The sequence below is a fragment of the Pagrus pagrus genome (assembly GCF_965226575.1).
Source record: "Pagrus pagrus genome assembly, chromosome: 18".
Classification (NCBI taxonomy): Eukaryota; Metazoa; Chordata; class Actinopteri; order Spariformes; family Sparidae; genus Pagrus; species Pagrus pagrus.
This window is the reverse complement of record NC_140202.1, coordinates 15586117-15600006: the sequence shown is the minus strand read 5'-3', so window position 1 is coordinate 15600006 and position 13890 is coordinate 15586117. Positions and strand designations below refer to the sequence as shown.

Below are 13890 nucleotides of genomic sequence, written 5' to 3'. Positions count from 1 at the left end.
CGGAATTTCATCAGCGGCCGGGGGGGACACCCAACCCGGCCAGACCTCCTCCAGAGGGGAGAGATGGGTGACGGACGTGGTAAATCATCTTTACTATGGATTGTAATTATCGGTTTGCTGACAACCCTGCCTCCCCCTTATCACCAAAAGTGTGTGTGTGTGTGTGTGTGTGTGTGTGTCTCTCTCTCTCTCTCTGTGTGTGTGAGGTGTTTGTATGAGATCAAAAATAATTTATTCATCCCTAGAATATTTATTATTTATCCCCCTCTGCTCAGCTGTCATTGTTGTATGAGAGTCTATCTTCTTTTCTTTAATGATGAAATGTTATGTATCTGTTGTTTAATCGTCTCTGACCTGCTGAGAAAAGAAAACTTGTCAAACTTCTCTTTGTCCTGCTGACCTTCAACTTTGAAGTTTCGAAACATCTATCCGATTATATAAATTATTTTCTCTCCTACCGCAAACATGAGAGTTTAAAAATAAATCTTTTTGAGGGACATCTGGGCTAAATCATAATTATCAAATGATTAAAGGGAGAATCCACCCTAAATATAGATTCCCTAGATATTCCACTGACTTATTTTTTTTTCACTTAAAGGCCCAGTATGTCACTTTTGCCACTAGGGGTCTCTCAATCAAAACGATGTAAACAAAAATATGTAGTCTGATTACATCAGAAGGAGCGTAGGATCATGGGAGTTGTTGTCTTCATTGTTAACCAACCACCATGACAGATGAAAATCTGTGTGACGTGACAGAAATATTCACAGACGAGGTGATGTTTTAAAGTTTAATTCACGTTACGTTTGCTTCCTTGCCTCCTTCCTCACTCTCTGATCTATCATCTTATGTTACTCTGAAGTTTAAGCGACAGGCGATTGAATGAAACACACCGTTACCTTCAGCTGATTAAAGGTTTCTCTGGGTTTGTACACTGTTGGAAACATTTGGGATAACGTAAGTACACAAAACAGCAAAATAAATAACTAAAAGTCTAGTAATCTTTATATATTAGCATTTTTAAACTCTTTAAAGCAGCATTACACCTATTTCACACTTCAAAACCAGCGTACTCATCATGATTACTAGAAGTCAACGGTCAACAGTCCTCTGTGGCTTTCCAAGTCTGAAAAATGAACCCTGATGATGTCATAGTGACATCATCAGGGTTATATATACTTAACAGAAAGCCAGCGCTGAAACAATGAGAAATATGTAAAGCTCTAGGTATTTTTTTGTTTATGTGTTTATTGCGTGATACATGATACCTCTATATTTTTTATTATATGTATTGTCGTTACGTTTATTTTTGTTTGTTTGTGTGTTGTTGTTTTTAATTGAGATTTGTTTTACTTTTAAAATGAATCTTTTTCAGTTGATATCTTTGGTTGAAAAGAACTGTATGGTTTGAACATGATATAATAAAACAAGAAGAGGACAGCCTGCATGTGTTCAAGACTGGGGCATGGGGTGATTATGCATTATGGGAAATGTAGGATACAGTTTTTTTAATTTTATTTTAAGCTTGACCCCCACCAAGGACTAACAGTCAGGATATCTTAACCTTGGTGGCTAATATTTTGAACACTTTTATAAAATCTGTCCAACATTATGGGAGTGCATGCCAGACTAAATCACATCCCTTTAAATCCAAAACCACTGACTTACTACAGACGCTGATAGCACATCTTTTTTTTTTTGAGTTGTCACAATTAAAATGAGTCTTATTTGAACGCAGTGTCCAGCTGTGAATCAGGAAACATGCCCACGTCTGAGTGAAATCACTGTGGGTGCTGTCACACTGTCCCACTGTTCGCCTTCTGTGGATGACATCATCACTACAGTCTGTCTCTCTGCTGCTCCATGTGCATACATTAGAAATGAGCTGACAAACTGCTCTGTGACTTCTGCCTTAGACTGAATTAAAATAACAGGCTGTGTGCTCACATTGTCTTTCATACTGCACAGTCAGCCTAATGACATCGACACAATGGCTTCATGCAGCTACCGACTGGTCTCTTCCATTCAATCTGTGGGATAACTAGCCTCAGCCTGGAAATGGTGAAGGCTATTCATTGAGTATTGATTAGCAATCATGAGATCTTACTGACTTTTAGACATCAGATGCATTATTTAGCATCTGCGGCCACAAACACCTCAAATTATCAAGTTGCTCGGAGGTCGCACGAGAGTTTTATTCAGTGTTTGTTGATTATTTCAAAGAACATTTTGATTGATTCAATGTTTTATACAGCCTGTGATTAATATATATATATATATATATATATATATATATATATATATATATATATATATAATATAAAGGATATTAAAATCAATCAAAATCAAATCAATTTTCTTTTCATTTGAAAACCCTCACTACAGTTGAGCTTCATCATCACAGGAAGTAAATAAGAAGTGTCTCCTTATTGAAAATACACTTTAATACAGTAACATCCTGCAGGGACATTATGTAGAAGAGAGAAATACCACAAAGTAAGCTGTGATGAGGTCATTACTGAGTCCCCACATGAATATTATGGGAATATTAGAGGGGATCTGTCATTAGGGGTTATGACCAGGATTGTCATTGTGGGGGGGCTGACAACGACGCACCAGCAAATCGGATGGAGAGCAGGTCATCAGTGTCTGACGGGGGGGGGGCTGAGAGAGAGAGAGAGAGAGAGAGAGAGAGAGATGATGGCTGAGTGAGTGAGTGACTGGTAGAGAGAGAGAGAGAGAAAGAGGGGGAGATGGGAGAGTGAGAGAGAGAGAGAGAGAGAGAGAGAGAGAGGGAGAGAGAGAGGTGGGGGCTGGAGAGCAGAGAGCCGCAGACGCACAAGGTGCTCCTCCGCTCTCAGACCTGCAGCGCTCAAAGATCAGACACGAGCAGCCTCAGGGTGGCTTCAGAAAAAGTCTTTCACCGGATTTAAACCATTTTTCTTGCACGCCTGATGGATTGTACTGCTTTATTGTCTTCTCGGACCACTGGAAATCTGAGAGGCGGTTTTACGCACACGTGCGAGCGCTCACCGTGAGTCACTGGATGTCCGGATTAAAAAGCCTGGTGGTGGATCTTTTTGCACGGGGGTACCAGAGAGATGAATTAGATGGATACACAAATCAAATAGGTTTCCCGAGGAGTGGAGTATTCTCTAGGCTACACACGCGCAGCCCACATGGCTTTGCCAAACTCATCAGGGTCTCCCGGAGCTGGGAAGCCCAGCCCGGGCGTCATAGACCTGGGGACGATCTTCGTTGACTCCGACATCATATTTGGATTTACAAGTCACCTGCTGAAGAGGAAAACAAAGGTAAGAGTAACCTGAAACACGTGTTATTAAAAAAAAAAAAATCTTACCTCTTCTGTTACATTATAATAAATGGGAAATAGTGAGGAGAAGGACAAGTGATGTGACGGCTCCTGTCCGGTGTTCAGGACCTTGAACAGCACCTCGCAGCATCCTCAATCCCCTCTGCAGCTCTTTAAACTCAGCCTCGGATCTCACTCATCTTCAGTTTGTCTTTTTAAACACTTCAGCAAAATTGTGCAGCAAATCAACGATCAACTTTAATTCTCTTGAACTATCGCTCGGCGCGTATTTTGGACAAAAAAAACCTCCAAAAGTTTTTTTCAACAGAAATCGAATAATTGTGGATAAAAGTGGATTATCTGAAGATTTATGACTAATCGTGAGTTTAGCTTCTGTTTCCTAACACAGATCTGTGCGTATCTTTTAGACAATCCTCAAACATGTTGCAATCCAACTTGAAAGCGGCTTTAACGTCACTATAAGATGTATTTGAGCCTATATGGTTTTCATTTCAGCCCGTCACATCGTCTTCACTGTGGTATGAGTTGTACAAACCAGAAGACAAAAGACTGAGTGTCTCTAAATGGGTCGTTTGAGGGCAGGAAAAAAAGAGAATCCGCCTCAGATGCGGAGGATACTGTCGCTTACATCACCCGTCATGAAATATTCAAAGTTTACCAATTAAATATTTAACCTTAGTGCCCCAAACCCTCCCAGTTTTAGAGACGCTGCTCTGCGTTTTGGCCAGATGATGGCGCCAGACACCAACAACACACACGGGCGCAGAGTGCCGCGCTCTGAGAGGAGAGGCAACAGTTGCTGAACCAGCTGAAACAGAAACCTCATGAAAATGGAAATGATATATTTTAGTCTCTGAACGGTGGTCTGATGGCTCAGTTAATCAACACTTTAGGGGCTGGGTACCTTGAATTCAATTTAACCACCTTTTATCAAGGTAGAATGTGCTGAGTGTGACATAAAGCCAACACAGAGAACAGAATGGGTGCATAAATTCATCATTTTCTGAAGATATACATTAAGTTTTCAAGCATCTGGCCTCTAAACCGCTCGAACCCCTGAATAAACTCCCGATCCAAATGGAGATCCAAAGGTTTCCACAGATTCCTAAAATTTAGGGTGAAATTGTGGGTAAATGTGTATAAAATAATGCGTAAAAAGTCCCCAGTATTGTCATTTAATGGAATCCATTAACGAAGCCATAAAAAAACATGGAGTCTGGGGTCTGCCATCACATAGCTCCACTGGGCTGGATTCAGAGCAGTGTGTAGGATCATTTTCCCACCTTAAACAAAGAGGAAATGAAGGGGAAAGTACATATTATGGGGTTGTATTAGTAGACTAATATATCACTGCTCACCACACAGACAATACAGAGTGCTCTATGGCATAATAACAGCCCTCAGCCCCCCCTGTTTAGTCCCCCCACCATGCGCAGGAAAACTTTTCCTCAGCCCTCCCTCTCCAGGAGTAACACCGCCTCCTGCGCACCGCTGAGCGCCCTCCTGTACCAAAACTCCTCCGCTGTAAACTTATGGCACACACTCACCAGTTGCCTTCGACCATCAGAGGCCACCGGTCCAGTACAGTTAGACAGATGACCGGTAACCCTCAGTCAGGTCTTCAGTCTAGCCTATGGCTCTGCCCCGCGTTTTTCAGCTGCGAAACCTTTTGAGTTTGACAAAGACGTTCTCCTGAAGGTGAAACCTTGATCTGGGAGAATGAGCTCATTTGGGTGCAGTGCAGCTCCTGATGGACGGGACCACAACGACCGCATGTTCACTGTAAGTGTCTCACTGCACACGATCGAGTGTTTGAACAGGATTGTTTTCACCCAACGTAAGAAAAAGGACGCGCAACTCGCATCCCCTTGGTGCGCACTTGGACAGGTGCAAACAGGTCGCGGTAGAACAAACTTTCACTCTCGCTTGCACGCACTGCAGGTGTGACCTGTTGTCATTCTTACAGTCGAAGTTAACCACACTCTTTCTTTATGCTGAAGGTGGAGGGATGTCCGAGTGGAGAGTCTCCGGTAACCCCCAGGAAGAGGCTTCACTCTGCGGAGGACGCGCGGTGCAGCAGCCGGCCTCCTCCTGAGGGCGCCGGGTCGGTTTCCATCTCCGAGTCGGAGGAGAAGGGAGGCTTTTGCCAGCAATGTCAGAAGAAAGTCGCAGAGCTGAAGAAGCAAGCCCTGGCCCTGGCAGACCAGAACTCATTAAAGGTTGGTTTAATAACCTTCACAATATTTTAGCTTCAAATTCAAGCTTTTGATTTTGCAACTATTTATACCTTTAAGTTTGAAGTACTGTGATCACCTGAGTTGCTTTTTCACAGTATTTCTTGTTAGAAAATTGTGAGTTTAGGTTCAATATATCTACATGTGTCAGCTTTGGCAGCAGCCTCTCGGCCTGAGCTGCATGCTGTAGCACCACACATGTCTCCTGGCTTTTCTTGCACACCTGCACCTGCTCTTAATGCTGATATCTCTGGGCAATGAAATCTGATCCTCTCCACGGTTTATAATAGTACCAAGAAAGCTCTCACCGTCCTCTTGTAAAGTTGTTTATTGGCATGCTCGACTTCAAATGCTGGCCTTGGATGTGAAAATGGAAGCTTTTGAGACTTTGAAAGTGGCCCATTGTTTAGCCAAACAATGCTTATCTCTTTATTTTGCTGCTGGGTGTGGGGGTGGTCGAGGGAGTTGAAATGAGCGGGCCGCTCACGTTGGAGACTGAGGAGGAAGTCGGAGTCCCAGTCGACCTTCGCTGTGCATTGAAAGTGTTCCTGTACGGCTGCTCCCACAATTCCCACCGCTGTTAAATATAGGCCCTGAGACTGCTGCTGTTGTTGTGGCGGGCTGGGTTTGCCCCCTCGGGTCGGTTCTCCTTTGTTGTCCCGTTTTAGAGAGAGAAGTCGGGTTGGATTACAGCTCTTCAAGGTTCACCCCAGGATCCCACAGCACCCTGAACAGGTAGACAAGGGGGCATTTCTGAAGCACCTGGGCTCCTTGTTTGAGACATCTGCATGTGTGGTCTAATCTTTGTTCTGAGCGTATCAGATCTATGTTCAGGTATCAGGTGAGTCCACCCCGTAAACACATTAAGCCTACCTCTAAGTGCCATTATCTGCCCTGGGAACTGACCTCCCCTTTTTAGTGTGGGACCCTCCAGCAGCACTTTGTGGCCTTCACCAGGTGCTCTGTAGATGGGAACAGCCCATTTCCCCCCCGTTTTGCACTTGTTGATGGCTAAATTGGCCCTTAATTTTGGGGTGGCAAACAGTGATGGCAGGGTGCTCTTATTGTACCAGGGTTATGGTATGGGCTGCTCCAGCTGAGGGATAATACACCCATTGTCTTTGCCCACCTGTCGGGCCCTCATAGGATGGACGCAGTCACGGATGATCGCTTCCAAATTGCTTCCTCCACAGAGGGAATAAGGTCAACGGGGCGACTCAGGTGGCCCCATGTGTGTGTCTGGGATCAAGCTACCTGCCAGGGTCCGGCCAGTGTTGTGTCTGCGGTCGTCATGGGAAAAAACGAGAGCGGAGACTGTTTACCCGAGGTCCCACTTCCCCTCCCTCCCCATCCGTTTTTTTGTGCGGAGGAAGTCGGCTTGGTCCCCAGACATCCCTCTCCCCGTCACCCCTGCCTGTAGACTTATTGTTTGAATACAGTAGTAGCAGCGAGTAGATAAAAAATCAAGGAAGAGTGTTTGGGTAGAGTGAATGTGTTTTTATACATGAAGCCGACTAGAGGGAAAGTTCACTGTTCACACACACTGAGGCCTCCCAGACAGCTCTTGTGTTTTCCTGTTTGGGTCTAAAGGAAGTTGCTTACACTACGTCCAGCAAGAAATGTAGGCAAGTAACAGTCTCCTAGGTGAAGACTGGCAACTGTTTTTCTTCTTCTTCCTTATTTTTGCACAGAAACCACCCAGCCAGCATTAGAAAACTTAAGATGACGAATTATTTCTTTGTGTCCACATCCACTTGAAGCAATTAAACATTTCTCATGCTTCCTGCCTGTGAGTGCCTGCTTTATCTCAAGAGGAGCAGAGTTTGACAACTTTCTTCAAACTATTTCAACTGCACATGCAACGACATTGCCCTTCATACACATCGTTTGCAACGCTTTTCTAATTATAAATATTTTATGACACTGTGTTGAAGGGCTCAACCCCAAATTAACTTCCCTGAAATTAATGTCCTTGAGCTACCAGCCTTAAGCTCCAGCCGCCTTCAGACCAGAAGATGATTTAAAAAACTCCCTGCCCTCTGCTCAAAGGACAAGCAGGAACAGCACAGACACTGACAACCTCCAGATTTGATCTCATCAGGGGAATTCACCTACTTAATTTGCATAATTAAAACCCACAGCAACGGTAAGCGACGACTTCAATAGTGAACGGCAGACAGTCTGGATTCAATAATTGTAGACTGTGCTTATTGTGGCTGGACACGGTGGCTAGGTGAGGTGTGATGTAAAGAAAGATGATCACTGAAACCTCAACTTCAAAGTAAACAGTTAGCGTCTTACTGTAATCAGAGGCTGTGTCAACACAGGCAGACAGGACCATGCAGCTGGATCAGAGCCAACCCCAGCTCATAAACTGCTCCCTGTAAGTCAGTGGGATACTTCACGTTTTGGTTGTGTGTGCTGATGAGATGTAATGAGAGGACAGTGTTTTTGTGGCTGTGCCATCAACCATCTCATGAAATAACCAAGCGAGTGTCAGTGACAACAATAGGCCGTGACCTGTAAGGACCATAATTCCTCGCCCGTGGCCACACTGGAGCAGCTCAAGCCCCTCAGTCACATCTTAGACAGGAGCTCTGTCACTTGATATCTTGTTTTTTTTTTTCTTTTTTGAAAGGGCTAACCTTAATTGTATTTGCCGATCCATGAGAGAGATGGCATTCAGGTTGAATGGGAGCCTAACAAAAAAAGACAATGTTGATGGGGTGGTGCACTGTTGCTCAGATGGATACCACTGTCATGTCTGTGCGCTTAATATGAAACCATAAAGAAATAGGGGGTGTCTGGGAAGCAGCTAAAACTCTCTGAGAGAAGGTGAATAAGGTTATTTACCAAAACTATTCTCAGAGGCTATGTATGTGTTTTTACCTTGGCTAAGGAGGTTATGGTTTTGCCTGTGTCCATTTGTTGGTTGACTGATTTGTTGGTTTGTCACCTGGTTTACACAAAAACTACTGAACAGACTTCCACGAAACTCGGATGAAAGACGGGTCTTAGTCCAGAATAGACCCCATGAACATCAAGGGATCGATCCAGCACTTTCTTCTCACTTTCTTTATTAACATAATCAGATAGAGCGTTTCTGTCGTTTTGACATTTTAATTTATTTCTGAGGGAATAATGCATCAATCTTGATGAAAAAGGTGGAGTATTTAGGTGGCTGGTATCTATTAGTGAGTACAAAATCAGACTGTTGGGCCTTGGCGGAGGTATGCACTTTATTGGGTGCCATTAGTTACTGATACGTAAAACAAGAGGCTGGAACATGGAAATATGTTAAGTCTTTGCAGTTCAGTTCGAGAGCACATAGGCCTATATTGGGGTTTGGTATGTTGCAGAGACTGCAGGTCAGAGATAAAGTCAGCAGTGTTAACACCCACTCGTAAATACTGAGGCCTATGAATACACTTAAGCAGTCTTGGACCTTGCGAGTACACTGAATGATTAACAGAGAACGTCCTGCAGGGCTTTCAGGGCTTGGAGATTGGAGGTTGAGGTCAGTCTCAGCCAGGCCTCACCTTTCTGATAACCTTTGCCTTTTGGATATGTAAGAACTGAATTTAGGATTTAAAAACTGACCAGGTCAGCATGAAGATAAAGGTATAATGTAGTTAAATTTGGGAGACAGAGAAAGAGCAGACCGCCAGCGAATCGTGTATACCACGCACCGCTGATGTATGCACAATGTGTCCAAGCCTGTTATGGATGGTGTGTGTGTGAGAGTCTGACTATGAATGCGGCTGCAGGAATTAATTTTCAACACGAGGCCTTTTGCCAGTTTTTTCATGTTGAATTCATAAATTATGGCTCCAGTAATTCTCACAGATTGCTCATTTGGATTCATGTTTGATTTGTTTGGGCTTTGTTCCTCATCTGACCCATGATCTACTGTAAGTGCAGGGTTGTTAGTGGATCCATGCCAGTGTTACAAATCAGATTTTGTTTCCTGAAGCACTAAGGAAGGGAAATTAATCAACCTCACGTCATGCCACAAATGTTTCCTGGCCAAAAAGTCAGTGACATTGTGCAGTATGAGTTTGTTTGACTTAGCTCGGTGTGAAATAAACACTTCGTTCTACGCAGTCATTTGTGTGTATGTATACAAATCTCATGTATTCACTGTATGGTGCCTGCTTTCCACCTATTTTTCTAATACATCTGTGCCTGCTTACCCACCTAAGGATTTATAAACTGTCAAGGAAGAAGTGTTTGGCTGCCATGGCCAAGTAGCCAGCAGGAACAATGCTTTGTTGATAATAGTATACTGTGTGTAGATGAGTGTGTGTTTACAGGTCAGTGTGAGAGAAATGGTTCAGGGGAGACAGTGAAGAAGTGGGCGCTTGTCAATAGCTGCAGGTCAGCCTACCTGGCTACTGTTTCTCAGGCGAGTCACAGGCCTTTGTTGACTGGCCTCTGACCTTTCTGTCAGTTCTCCCAGTCTTTATGGTGGGTTAGGGTTTCAGGGGGCCGACCTGGGCTGAAACAGGTGTAGGCTGCCATAGATTCGCTGCAGGAGGGCAGACGACAGGACGGAGGGACTGGCAGACGGATGGAGGGAAGGATAAAGAAAAAAAGACCGTGTGAAAAGCCCCTCCGGTTGTGAAACTTGAGCTAACGTCGAGTTAAAACAGAGCATGACTATATTATTCTATTCACCTCTAAGCACCTGAGCCCCTGAGGCTCAGTGTGATGTGTGTGTTGCGTGCCTGTGTGCCTGCTCAGCAGTGCATGCACTCCAGAGAGCCTGGGAGGAGATGAGAGACGAGAGGGGAGAATAGAGGAGACTCTGGGCTGAGGTGTTCCCCCCTCCCCTCCTGCTTCATCCCTGCATGCAGTGTGACTTCTGCTTTATGGCATGTGGCTGTATTAAACAGCAGAGCAATAATCTGGTGTCAAGTGGTCCACAGACCACAGACATCAGTCACGGCGCTACCGTGCTGCAGTGTATCTGTGAGCCTCAGCGACATGCAGCTGTTCACTGCCACTTCACCTCAAGTTTCCACAGCTCCACTCACTCACTCTTCCCGCAGCTGACAGCCACCTTTTCACATGGCACATTTGCATGCATTGTGTTCACTTCTCTTACATTGGCTGTTAGCGGTGGAACTCTCTTGGCAGCTCATGATTCGATCCGACTTTGTTTCAGGGGGCCGCGATGCGATAATAAAACGATCATCGATGCATCTTGAGTCAGAATTTCTGATTTCTATGCATGATTCATTTTCTCTCTATGTTCCTGCATGCTACTTTTAAATCATAGCTCATTCATAGTAGGGCACATTTAGTTGAAAATGTTAAAAAAACCAACTAGCATGCTAACCAGCCCGGTCCAAAGCACTTGTGCTAGCGGTGTTAACACTAACATGCCCCTGTTCCCCGGGCCCCCAGTCCGAACCCTTAGCTGCACAGCTAACTGAGCTAACTGAGCCCTTAGCGCCACTCTGATGATATGCTGCCCCCTGTTTGTTTTGAATATGAATTTGACAGGAGGCCAATTCTTACATATTGCACCTTTAACACTTAAGAATTTGTGGCTTATTTTTGTGAAAATTAAAAAAAGAGTTTTTATAGACAAATGGTCATCACTTGGCACTTGTATGCACTGAAATGCTGATCATATTGCCACTAGTAGGCTATAAAAAAACTCAAACTATGCCATAGTACAAAGGACTCATTCGGTTCACTTTTTGGTTGCCTTTGAAGGAAATTCCTTCATTTCTTTTATTTTCCAGCCTTTATCTCCACTTGGAAGCTGCACATTGCAGCCACAGTGCTTATAATGTGGACGGTGGAACAACTCCGTCAGTAGTTAAGGGAGCGTAAAGAGTTTCTCATTCACTTTCCTGCTTCCAGATTTTCACAGCTGGTCCTGCTTTTCAAAGGGGCTGACTTTCACTGGACAAAACCCTTTTTTCTAACCTTCAGGCAGCTCTGGAATGAAGGCCACATCTTCACCGTGTCTGCTGCAGTTTCACTTTACATCTTTAATTTGGTGAGCTGAAAGTGAATTGACCCCAATTGTTGCTGCCCAATCCGCTACTTATCGCCAATTGCGAGGCCAAATTGCCGGAGGCAGAGTGCAGGAAATGGGTTCAGGGTGCGCAGATGCATGGGTTGATGGGTCTGGATGGAAAATGAGCTGCAGAGAGGCTGATGCTCATGTTTTCATCAGGAGGAGAGTGAAGGAATCTGATAGTGGAGGATGAGGAATTCTCCACCTGGAATAACTGCAATTCCTTACGTCTGCACTGCGCTCCTGACTGCAGAGATGAAACAGGAGCTGACTGAGGCTCTACATCTACATACACAGGCACGTGCACACAGGTGAACTCATGCGTGAGCTCAGACACGCACACACATATGGACAGAGTTTACCTGAATGTGTCCTCTTCTGGCCATCTGGCCCTTCCTGTAACGTCTACAGAGAGCCATCCAGATGTTCCCTCAGTTACCTGTCGAGGTGAGAGGAGCTGTTTAGAGCTGCTTAGATCCGGGAATTTACTCTGCTGCCTTCACTTATTGTAAAGGTTTCAGTGCCTCTCTCATTCATTAAAGTCAAATATGTAAAGCCGACCTATTATCCTGAATCGCTATTCAGTAAAGACGTTCAATCAAAGTGTGTGACTTAGGAGACCAGCTGCACCATTTCATTATAATGAGCTGATGAGAAGGCAATAACCAGAGGAGAAGAAGCTTCACGCTTGGTCGACCGTCTTAGCTTTTCCTAGATCTTTTCTAAAATGTTGCTGAGGTGATGTGATGCATTTAAAGAGACGTATTCTGTACAAAGGAATGGTAATGGCCTTAATGTGTGAGAAATAGTCATACTATAATACTTTCTCTGGCACTAATTTGTTCAAACTTGTAACATAAACAAGTTGTGGTTTTACAGAATGAACTCAAAAGGTGCTAGCAGGCAGTATTTGTTTGCTAGCTGTTTCCCCCTGCTCTGGTGGCAGGTGTGTGTTTCTATGAAAAGTGAGGCCTGGGTCTTGTTTTGTTTTGTTAGCGATCATTTTTACAGAATTTTTTAAAGTAAAGCACCAGGTAAGGCAGAGATTGTGACATCACCTGTATTATTAAGCTGTTTCTCATTGTTGGTGCGTTTGAAGGATGATTGCCATGCATAATAGCACTTGTCTGAATGGGCTTGCTGCTGTTTGCTGAAGGATCATGTGTTACACTGAGCCAGACTAAAATGAAACAATGGCACTGCAGTCTGGGCTGACAGGGTGATGTGTTACAGCACAGCGCAGGTCTGCCAGCATGGGAACAGAGCAACAAAAGCAGAAATGTCAACGAGCAAAGAACACAAATGCAACAAGAAGTGTAACCAGAGGGAATGAATCAGTTTGACTTGTTAATTTAGGGCCAGCCGCCTCAGTGTGATTCTGAGTATGTGTATGTTTGTTTTATGCTATCTCGGGGCTCCTGCCGCCCGGCTCCGTATGTCACGGTGAAGTGAGACGTGCTCGATCCAGGCAGACTGCGGTCCATTATTGAGTCTGATTCAGAGTATTGGAAAAACATAGTTGTTGAGATAAATTTTCAAGGCGGCACACAGACATCGAGGAGCACTGAGTTGGAGGTAATCTCCTGCTGGCTCCATAAAACGCGCTCAATTGACAGCAGGCCTTGTGGTAGCAGACAAATCGCCTGGCTTATAGCAATGTGCTGAAAGAGAATGCCAGCGCTGTGTATCCTTGCCAAGATGGATATGCAGACAGCAAACTCGGGGCTGTTTGGGCGTGGCTCCCATGCTCACAGCAAACAGCGGATCAGTGGAGTATGGTGCCTAAGTTGGACTTGACATTGGCCTTGTTTGTTTTCCTCTTTGGCAGATGTTAAGTGTTGGATGTTAGAGGTTTATAAAATCTGTGATAAATGCTTAGAGGGAATGAGCAGCCCCCTCCGTGAACAACATGTCCACGGAGCCTCTCAGTGACCAGCAGTAGTAAAGTGTGGTTGTGTTACGCTCCTGCTATGCGAGTGCACCAGCGTGCTTTCATGTCATATTTCTGTATATGTGCCTTGGTGACGGTATGCATACATCCCCGTGCGGGTCTATTTGTGTTTGTGTAACAGTAGATGGATTGTGATGGGTTGTGTTGTGATTGGTAGATGGCTTGTGTTAACCCGTCCTACTGGGCTGCCCCGCTATGCGTCGGGCTATTCTTTATTGTCAGGAGCTCATTCTGATACGTATATAGTGCACCATAAATCCTGGCGCAGCGTGAAAATGCCAGTCAAAGTTCACGCTGCTCATGTTCATTTCATGCTTGAGTGTCCAGCCCTGTGAGC

General features: G+C 44.6%; 1 protein-coding gene across 2 annotated transcripts in view; it reads left to right on the top strand.

Moving 5' to 3' along the window:
* The first annotated feature begins 2888 nt into the window (after window positions 1–2888).
* Window positions 2889–13890, top strand: part of kif26ab (kinesin family member 26Ab) — a 66966-nt gene continuing 55964 nt past the window's right edge. The window contains exons 1-2 of one of the 2 annotated variants that reach the window (XM_084381032.1): window positions 2889–3314; window positions 5335–5553. In XM_084381032.1, the coding sequence (XP_084237158.1) occupies window positions 3180–3314; window positions 5335–5553 (354 nt within the window). In that variant the 5' untranslated portion in view covers window positions 2889–3179. Of the gene's footprint in view, window positions 3315–4919; window positions 5117–5334; window positions 5554–13890 lie in introns of those variants that run through there. The other variant, XM_084381033.1, reaches the window with a different exon arrangement.